The 11132-nt window shown below is 40.7% G+C and overlaps 1 protein-coding gene across 1 annotated transcript; it reads right to left on the minus strand.

Annotated features, from left to right (window-relative positions):
- Nucleotides 1-1681: 1681 nt before the first annotated feature.
- On the minus strand, nucleotides 1682-3205 carry LOC138904320 (uncharacterized). Its single transcript, XM_070192820.1, has one exon. It carries the CDS (start codon nucleotides 3203-3205, stop codon nucleotides 1682-1684), a length of 1524 nt encoding a protein of 507 aa, XP_070048921.1.
- Between the last annotated feature and the right edge of the window lie 7927 nt (nucleotides 3206-11132).

Genomic DNA, 11132 nt, shown 5'->3' on the forward strand with positions numbered 1-11132 from the left:
CCTGCTCCACATTCCGGGATGGTTTCTCAGTTTCGACAAGAGGTTCAAAGCGAGGGGCATGGGAATAAGGATCCGCGACTTTGAAAGTTAGTTCTGGAACATAATATTAGGTATCTGGAGCTTGGAATGCGGGTTCACTAGAAGATCTGTGAAGGGTAGCTCGCGGAGGGGCTATGAAAACAGGAGCGGATGTCGGAGCAGGGTATGCAGTTGTTTTGGCTGGTGGAGCGTGAAAGGTTTGGGACGAGGTGCCAGGGTAGTGGCGATAAGGGGTAAAGCCTGGTGCGTGCTGAGGGGAAAGATCAATGGTAATGGGATCTTGGGCTTGTGACAGTGATGGGATGAAAGTGGGATTTTCTGCGTAGTTAGCGGGGAATGAAGGTGGAGGATGCCCCCTGACCCAGGCTTGATACATTTCTGCCATTTGATGCTTCAACCTGTAGACCTCCTCTTTCAATTCAGACTCCAATTCTACAATCTCCCTCGGCGGGTCGACAACACCCGTGTCTAATTCTTTGCTAGTCATGACTGCCTTACACTTTGATCTGGTGTTATAAGGGTAACTTGCCAGGATGCCAACAAACTAACCACCTAAAACAAAACCTGTCTATGCGCACACAAAAACTTGGTCAGTTTTAAAAGCAATTTACAGATAGTTAATCGCACATTGGGTATGCAATGCACCTGAGCAGTTAACGTTCCTAGATGCTTTGCGACGGCTCGTATGTTTCATCTCGGCTTTTCCAAATTCTCCAAATCCTGACTTTTCCCTCTCACCTCCTGCTGTGTTTCGCTCTTTTAATTCTTATTCTTTCCCTTTTTTTTTAGTTTGGCCCCTCTTTTCTTTCTTCCTCTCTCTTCTTTTTCCCTCTCTTCTTTTAAGAATATGATCGAATCCTATGGGGATTGCCTACGTATCATGACGCCGCATGAATCAGATCATTACGTAGTTCAGATAAATAGATACGAAATAAATTATTTCATTAATAAAAGACATCTTTTTGGATTTTCTATTACAAGGACTAAAGTAGCGATGACTGCAAAAGGAAAATCTACAGACTCGAAATAAAGTAATAGACAACCTTGACAAAGACGAACAAGACTCAGAGAAAGTAAAATACAGACTACTAAAGGAAATCAAAAATACATAAGAGCCTCCACTGGTACTCCGGAGGCTTGCGGGACATCAGCCGGTCTCCGCATAGGGCTGCGGGCAATATCTTCTTGAAGGCGGTCTAGGTCAACAATCACTTGTCGGACGAATGTCATTACAGAAGCAAAAAACATAGACTTGGTCATGTCTTCACATTCATGGCATTTCATTACAACATAATCAACTATCTCTTTAATCCTCATTCTGATGACACCCTTTTCTTGAAGCAAACGTCCAATCTGCTGGGCCCGAGCCTCCAACACTTGTGCATCTGCGTTGTTTTGGTCTTGTAACTGCTGCATGCTTTCTTGTAATTGATAAATCAATGCGTAGCAATGCTCTCTTTCTGCCTTGAAATCCTTTGTTTTCTTGACCATTTCATTCTCAAGGGCAACCATCCTTTTCTGTAAAACTGCTGCTTCTTTGTCATATTTCTGCTTCAACTGGTGGACTAATCTAGCTTGTTCCTCCACACCTTTGGCCAACTTTGCTTGAGCATTTAACAAGTCTCTTTCGGCCTTTGTCAAGTCAAAACCGTTGCACTTTCCGCCTCAGGTTGGTTATAATTTTCTCATCTCTCTCACTTCTTGCTGGTGCCTCGGCGGCTATTTTCATTCTCTGGATTTGGGCTCGAAGGGATTCATTTTCCTTGGCCAACCTCTTCTTTTCCCCTTCATCTTCAGCTGCCTGCAAACTACTATCAAATTTGATTTTTTCGATTTGTTCTTCTAGCTTGCTTATGGTGGTCCGGTACTCCCTTTCTTTGGCTAACCAAGCCCACTGCTCTTGCGATGCGTCAACAAATTCTTGGATATGAGGTCTTTTAGTTGGTCGTTCGGGTTCACCACTCGTCGCGACTCTCTTTCCATACCAGGCAATATAACTAGGTAAGACCTCACCTTTAGACAAATCACGTACTCGGGTGTTTGCCCCCAAATACTGGCATTCGCTCCAAATTTGGCGAACCGCTTCTTCGGGAAATTGGGCATCAGGACGGATTTCGACCACATAAGTGCTAAGATCTTCATCTCTAGGAATTGTCTGGCATCTTCCAAGCTGTCTCAAAACCCGGTACGGAGCATAGGTTTGGATGCTTCGGAGACCCATTGGCAAGAAGTAGGGACCAGTGGCGGGCATATAAACAATCTCATCAACGGGAAGCCAACCCAATGTCCATTCTACCTGATCTGCGGTCGTAGATTGAAGGCGGGTAATCCAATCTTTGACCCCTTTCGGCATCTCGAATCCTGTTACTCGTGCACTAAACTCTTCAATGTAGTTTTTTACCGTAGACCCATAGTTCATGTATCGAGGACGATGACAGAGGTGTTCGATCATCCACATTTGCAACAACAGGTTGCATCCCTCGAAAAAACTGGCTCCGGCCTTACAGAACGTGAGGGCTCGGAATATATCTGATACGATCATGGGTGCGAGAGTACTCTTGGCCTGAGTAGTCAGAACGTGGACAACCCCGGCTATCCGCAAATCAATGTGCCCGTCCTCCCTTGGAAACACCAAAAGTCCTAAAAATGCCACCATGAAGGCAAAACATCTATGGGTCTCCCATTTTGATCGGTTTCCTTTACCGCAGAGTCCATTTTCAGGGTCTTCGAATCCCCCTAGATGCCCGTATCGCTGATATAGAAAATGAAAAGTGGAAATTCCCCGTGCTAGACTTCCCGTCTTGATTTGTCTGCTTATCTTTAGTAAGTCCAGAAACTTGTGGGGAGTAACAGTCCTTGGAGATACCAGGTACTTGTGTCTCAGTCCTTCCGTGCTCCCAGTATAACCCGCCATTTCTTCCAAAGTGGGCGTAAGCTCAAAATCTGAGAAGTGTAAAACATTATGAGCGGGGTCCCAGAATGCCACTAATGCCTCTATCAGGTCCCTTCTAGGTTGAATTTTCAATAGTCCTGTGAGCGCCCCTAGGTATTGGTTGACCATGTCTCTTCCTTGTTTTCCCAAATCCTCCCACCACATGTGGAGTGCCAGTGGAATCTGATCCATAACCTTCACAGGTAAGTTCTGAACGGTGCTCATTCTGCACATTTTAAATTAGGGTGACCAGATTAAAATTTTGTACAAAACTGACCATGAAAAGATAATTTTGCAAAACACAACCGAAAACAAATCACGGCCACTTTTGCAAATACGGCCTTTCAACACTTTGTAGGAGAAGATTTTAGGGTTGTGTTTGCTAAGTGGTCAAAAAAGAAAGAGAAAGACTTATAAAAAGAAAGAAAATATTTTTTGGATTTTAATTTCATTTATTTTCTTTTTCTAATGAAAGACTCCTACAAATAAAATATTATTTTTTAATCTTTTATTTGTTTGAGATTTTTTCTAAAAAAAAAAAGACTCCTAAAAGAAGGAATTAAAGGAAATATTTTTGGATTTTTTAAAATGGGGTCTCAAAGAAAGGCTTTCTAAACAAGGAAATAAAGGAAAATATTTTTAGATATTTCTTGAAAATTGGGGGCCGGAACCGATGAGGTTTGCCTACGTATCTCACATCCGGTGAAAATCAGACCCGCGTAGTTCGGTGAGTTTTGACTCGTGAAAAAAATAGGACTTGTATTTTCAAAGACTCATCCTTTTCTTTTCTCTCTTTTTTTTTTAAATTCGGCAGAGTTTCAAGATATTTTGAACACCGGTATTTTCCGGATGTTTCTCTATCCTACCTCACTTCTTGATTTTGCTTGATTTTCTTTCCCTATTCTAAAATCCGGTCAACATACAAGCCGAAACCGATAAATGCACAAGTAGCATGTAGAAATGTATCATAATGGTCTTTTAAATTGGGTACACCTGTCCTAGACAGACCCAACCCCTGTGTTGAGTCTCCAAAGTCAAATGCACGTGATGCAAACAAACGTACCTACTAGGGATCCGACATGAGGCTATGTTATTCTAGGTTTAAAACCCTGGGTGTATGGTACTAGACCTGGCTTACCCGAGCGGACAACTCGAGCCGGGGGGGGCAATGTACCGGTAACCAAAAGGCCATACGGCTTTGTAACTGATCCGATCCTCGTTCTAAATTAGGATATGACACTAACAGAAAAGAAGTCACGCCAGGGTGCACTTCCCAGAAGATTTAGAAGACTCAGAGAGGAGAATGGTTTCGTGACAGTTTATATACAGTCCAAACAATATCAAAGCTGTAAAAATAAGCATTTAGCACATTAGGCTCAAACACGTAAAAAAAATCAGATAATAAGTAAAAGCCAAGTATAACAGTCATCTAAGCTCGAATTCTGAACCCTGAACCAGAGATTCTGGGTTCGGTTCCCCAGCAGAGTCGCCAGAGCTGTCACACCTCCTTTTTTCCGAAGGGATGTGGGAGAGGGATTTTTTCCAATTAATGTGACAATATTCGAAATGGGATTATTTATTTGATCAGAGTCGCCACGTGGAATAAGTTATGGTGTCCCAAGTCACCGGTTTATTTTAAATCCCAAATCAAGGAAATTTGACTCTATTTATGGTCTGCGAACACAGAAGACCGGGTAAGAAATTCTGTTAATCCGGGAGAAGGTGTGAGGCACTTCCGAGTTCCGTGGTTTTAGCACGGTCGCTCAACTATTAATAATTGGCCTAATTATCTGATTTAATACATGTTTTAAAATCTATTGTGTTTTTTAGCTTTCTGACCGCTTTTAATATTTATGGAATTATTTGAAACAAGTCACGATGTCGTACACTTGTCGTTTTGGTACAGATTGCAAACCGTGCCACGTGAAACGCACCCGTGATTTACAACATGTTCATTTATTATTATTTGAAGTTATGGTCGAGTCACGTGAAACGCACACTCGAATTTGAAATTATGCATCATGACTATGCCACGGGAACCGTACCCATAATCACGATGATTTATTTATGAATCGCACCTAAAGCAAGCTACAATGTTCAAAATGCCTCATTTTTCTTAACAATTAAATTCATTTGTTAGACTGAGCCCAATCCTAAAGCATATAGACAGTTTAATCATTAATGGACTCTAATGGGCGTGTCCTTTCCCCATTCCCCCACAAACATTCAAAATTAACTCATTCAAATTATTCAAATTATTTACTCACAAAGATAAGATAGCAGTCAACACATAAAAGAAAAGAGAGAAAATAATAGCTCGACAGAACAAACACGACAATAAAATCAGGACAAAAGTGGTGAATCACAGTGTGATAAGAGCTTAAAACCCGGCCAGACCCCTTCTTTTCTTTGGGTTATCATGCTATCTAACCTCTCATTTTCTTTTATTCCCTTTTATCTTCATAACTGTTAATTTCTCAAGTTCACTTGCAGACTCCAATTAGTATCATGCAGCCTCTCATTAGTCTTACAGAAATACACAAACAATTGAATTCAAATCAAAACATGTCAGAATGGACCATTCACAACACCAATACTGCTTTCGACTTCCATTATTTGAACCAACCAAAATTCTCAAACACAAATAACATCAATGTTATAGCCAAACTGTCATCAGAAATATGTCAAATATATCAACTCGAGAAGAAAAATCATTAGCGGTTCATGAGAACGTAATCCGTGCAATTAACCATTTAACAGTGACCCTTATAAAGAATTTGAAGCAAGATACCACAATTCCAACTCAATTAAACTCGAAATTACCCAAATTTGCAACAGAAAATGATGAGATAATTTGAACAAATCGAGTTGAACGCAGCAGAAGATCAACCATATGATTTCAATGAATTCCCAGGGAACTAGATATTCGACTCGCACCTGAACTCTTCAACTGATATCAATTACTTGCACTTAATCTCAATAAGAGCAAACAGATGACACCAAGCATCTTTATGATGAGAACAGATTCAATTGAAAATCGACAACAAAATCAAATTTAGTCCTCATGCTCAAAACTGTTAAGTTCAACACTGGACAACCAAGGTAGACTTATGAACATCACAGGAATCGAATTCTAACATTTTGATTAAAAAAAATGGACTATCAGACACTCGGCAAGAGAGTCAGAAAATATTTTTTTAAAATACAAAACTCCACGATTGAAAACATTAGATTTTTCTGAGCTGTAATCAGTAATCACGAAATCTGACCAACTCGTTACAGAACAAAACAGGATGGAATAAGAATGACACTCAGAATATATGGAAATCTAAATTCGACCTCAAACATTCAAATCAAAATAGTTCCATCTAAATGAGCTCTTAAACATATACTGAACTAATCAAACCCCGACTCTTATCACACTTTGATCAACACCAAAACAAAAGCAAGGGAAAGAGAATGAACCTTAAAGAGGATTTCAATTAAAGCTTCTGTTCGGATGAAATACAAGTAAGGAAATTGTACAATGGACTCGACCAGCAGTGAATGAAGTCGAGACATGCAAGTCAGGAAGAAGGTGTGGATGTGATTTCACTCGCATCCAACTGCTCCCATTTATCCGAGATTCGTCCAAAGAAATCAAAACGCGTGAGGGAGGCAAAGATGAGAATATTCTGTCAGAAGTCGTTATGCCACGTGGAGAAAGAGACAATGAGGAGGGGACCTTGGGCATGTGATTCCGGTGAGGTTGGATGGTGATGCGGCGGCGGTGGGGGTGAGAGTGTGCGGGTGGTTAAGCTTTTAGGTTTAGGGTTTGAGGTAGGTTAAGATTTTATGTGGTTAAGAGAATTGATATGGGGCGTTAGATGAGAAATGATGGGTGGATGAGATTAAAAATAAAATGGGCGTGTCAAGGGTTAAAACGGGTTTGGACTGGTTTAAGCGAGGGAGCCGATTTGGGCTCCTTCTTGCCCGAAACTGGGCCTCTAAGTTGGGCTAATTGCTGCAAATTGGGATAACTTTATCTTATTATAAAGATGTATAGCTAACACATGTATTAAATATAAAGATGAAACTATTTTTGGTATTTTTCAAATATTGTAATTGAAGTAAAATAAATTAAGACTCAAAGAACCACTACACAAATATATAAAATATGCAAGAAAAATTAATATAGCTTAAAGACGTGACGGGTCAAAAATTACGTGCTTACAGCTGCCCCTCTTTGCTGGAAAACATGAAGAGTTTTCGGAGCAAAGAACAATAAGCAACGTAATTGATTTATGACCCGACGCTTATTCAAAACGAAACAAAGACGGACAAAAAATTATGACCAAGCCCTGGTATCTGAGCTGCCTACATATATTTGGCTTTAAAGGAATCATGTCACGTGTAGTTTAGAAGTGAATGAAGTAATGGAGTGTGTGGAGAGGATGACAGAGTCGAGTGAGATACCGTTCCGTCGAGGTTCCGGTCCGCGGTCCCTGCCATTACATCATAAATTGAAAGCAAAAATAAAAGAAAATACAAGATCCTATCTACTTCTTGTCTTGAATCTTCCTTGAATCTCCACTTGATCCTTCAACTTGAAATTGAAAATTTACCCTATTCTTCAGGTGGGCATCCTGTTGACTTGAATTTGAAGAAAACTGAAAGCTGACCATGTTCTTCAGGCTGGCATCCTGCTGCTTGCACTTGAACTTGGAGTAGACTTGAGCTTGCAAACCTTGTTCTTCAGGCGGCTCGTGCTACTTCTGATTTGGATTGAAAATAAATGACTTCCCTCGTTCTCCAGGTGGGCGCCTGATGACTCAAAACTTGAAATAAATTCTCTCATTTTCCAGGTGGGTGCCTGATGTTGACTTAATACTTGAAATAAATTCCCTCATTCTCCAGGTGGGTGCCTGCTGACTTAAAAACTTGAAATGAATTCCCTCATTTTTTAGGTGGGTGCCTGATGTTGACTTAAAACTTGAAATAAATTTTCCCATTCTCGAGGTGGGTGCCTGCTGACTTACTTGAAATAAATTCCCTCGTTCTCCAGGTGGGCGCCTGATGTTGACTTAAAACTTGAAATAAATTCCCTCGTTCTCCAGGTGGGCGCCTGATGTTGACTTAAAATTTGAAATAAATTCCCTCATTCTCCAGGTGGGTGCCTGCTGACTTACTTGAACTTAAAATAAATTCCCTCATTCTCCAGGTGGGTGCCTGCTGACTTAAAACTTTAAATAAATTCCCTCGTTCTCCAGGTGGGCGCCTGATGTTGACTTGAAAATTAAAACAAATTCTCTCATTCTCCAGGTGGGTGCCTGCTGACTTACTTGAACTTAAAATAAATTCCCTCATTCTCCAGGTGGGTGCCTGCTGACTTAAAACTTTAAATAAATTCCCTCGTTCTCTAGGTGGGCGCCTGATGTTGACTTGAAAATTTTAAATAAATTCCCTCGTTCTCCAGGTGGGCGCCTGATGTTGACTTAAAACTTGAAATAAATTCCCTCGTTCTCCAGGTGGCCTGATGTTGACTTAAAACTTGAAATAAATTTCCTCATTCTCCAGGTGGGTGCCTGCTGACTTACTTGAACTTAAAATAAATTCCCTCATTCTCCAGGTGGGTGTCTGCTGTTGACTTGAAAATTAAAACAAATTTCCTCATTCTCCAGGTGGGTGCCTGCTGACTTACTTGAACTTAAAATAAATTCCCTCATTTTTAAAACTTTAAATAAATTCCCTCGTTCTCCAGGTGGGCGTCTGATGTTGACTTGAAAATTAAAACAAATTTCCTCATTCTCTAGGTAGGTGCCTGCTTACTTAAAAACTTGAAATAAATTCCCTCATTCTCCAGGTGGGCGCCTGTGCTGACTTAAAAATAAAAATGAATTCCCTCATTTTCCAGGTGGGCGCCTGATGACTTAAAAATTTGAAATAAATTCCCTCATTCTCCAGGTGGGTGCCTGCTGACTTACTTGAAATAAATAAATTCCCTCATTCTCCAGGTGGGTGCCTGCTGACTTAAAACTTTAAATAAATTCCCTCGTTCTCCAGGTGGGCGCCTGATGTTGACTTAAAACTTGAAATGAATTCCCTCATTTTCCAGGTGGGCGCCTGCTGACTTAAAACTTGAAATAAATTCTCTCATTTTCCAGGTGGGTGCCTGCTGACTTAAAACTGAAATGAATTCCCTCATTCTCCAGGCGGGCTCCTGCAATCATGACAACACAGACAAAACAGAGAATTTTCTGCCCCAGTTTGTACCAGGAACATTCATTGATTGTTAGTTGCATCCCATTATCCAGGAGGGTCCTGAAAACTTAAAACTAGATCCCATTATCCAGGAGGGTCCCGAAAACTTAAGACTGAACTTATCTGGAACATACTTTCCTCATGGGGGATTCCTAGCAAAGCAAACAAGATTTCTTTCCCCTGCTTAAAACAAAGAAAATTTTGTCAGTTTGAAACTGTGGCGGTTAGTTTGTGGCATCCTTGCTGAAGGTGTCTGCTTCTGCCACTATCCTTCTTCATTCTGATTAGCTTCTTCGGGCTATGAAGAATTGTTTGGCCTTTCAATCATCTACTTAAAACTTGAAATGAATTCTCTCGTTTTCCAGGTGGGCGCCTGCTGACTTAAAACTTGAAATAAATTCTCTCATTTTCCAGGTGGGTACCTGCTGACTTAAAACTGAAATGAATTCCCTCATTCTCCAGGCGGGCTCCTGCAATCATGACAACACAGACAAAACAGAGAAAATTTTCTGCCCCAGTTTGTACCAGGAACATTCATTGATTGTTAGTTGCATCCCATTATCCAGGAGGGTCCTGAAAACTTAAAACTAGATCCCATTATCCAGGAGGGTCCTGAAAACTTAAGGCTGAACTTATCTGGAACATACTTTCCTCATGGGGGATTCCTAGCAAAGCAAACAAGATTTCTTTCCCCTGCTTAAAACAAAGAAAATTTTGTCAGTTTGAAACTGTGGCGGTTAGTTTGTGGCATCCTTGCTGAAGGTGTCTGCTTCTGCCACTATCCTTCTTCATTCTGATTAGCTTCTTCGGGCTATGAAGAATTGTTTGACCTTTCAATCAGACCTCGAACACAAAACCTCTGAATGACTTGAATCCCTTACATTCAACTCGTCGTATAACACTTTCATTCTGACAACTGTGGAACCTTTGCATTTCCTACAAATTCACGAATCACTTGACCACCTGAACTTCAGTTACCATCGTATTGCTCGTTCTAAACCATGTCACTTGGAATGTGCCTGGCCAAATTTCGCTTGGTGCAAATAAAAAGCCGGTAATGAGCTTTGAAGTCCTTTCTTGATTGCTTAACAAAAAACTAATTTGACAGAGACTTAGAAAAATAGACCCAAAAAGAAACGAAGCGAAGTGACTTCGAGAATTAGGAATAAAAAGAAAGACTGAGATGACTATTTGAAGAAGAATTGAAAAGAGACTTATCTGAATGAATCAGCTAGCTCTACAGATCATGACATGCATTTCGGATTGATCAGCCTAGTCCATCCAACTAATCACATTTCTGTTCATGTCATGTCTTCATACTTCAAAACCCGGGCTTTCAACGATCCAACTTTTCGTAAAGTCACCAACCTCTTTTGACTTGCAGTGCCCCGAAGGGTTTTCACCAACAAGCCTCTCTCATTTGTTCATCTCTCAACTCACCGCCGCCTTACGGTGCCCGTGAGGGTTTTCACCAATAAGACTCTCTCATTTTAAATTTTTCCTCAGCTCACCATCGCCTTACGGTGCCCGTGAGGGTTTTCACCAATAAGACTCTCTCATTTTAAATTTTTCCTCAGCTCACCATCGCCTTACGGTGCCCATGAGGGATTTCACCAATAAGACTCTCTCATTTTATTTATTTTCCTTGTACCCAATGAACAAAGTGTTACCCATAATGGAGATCATACCTCTATCTCACTCGACTTGGCATCCTCAAAGATTGGTCGGAAGGTCTTTCTTTGGACCGTAGTATAGGCTTTTGGAAAGGGTTAGAAAGAAAAGGTAGTATAAGGCTCAACATGACTTAAGATGAAAGGGTTCAAAATTACAACTTTTGGAATCAAACCTATTGCAAAACTAAAACTTCTGCCCCAGTTTTTGAATCTGGGGAATTTTGAATTTTATTTGATGGGACTGAACC

Source organism: Nicotiana tomentosiformis, chromosome 2, assembly GCF_000390325.3.
Source record: "Nicotiana tomentosiformis chromosome 2, ASM39032v3, whole genome shotgun sequence".
NCBI lineage: Eukaryota > Viridiplantae > Streptophyta > Magnoliopsida > Solanales > Solanaceae > Nicotiana > Nicotiana tomentosiformis.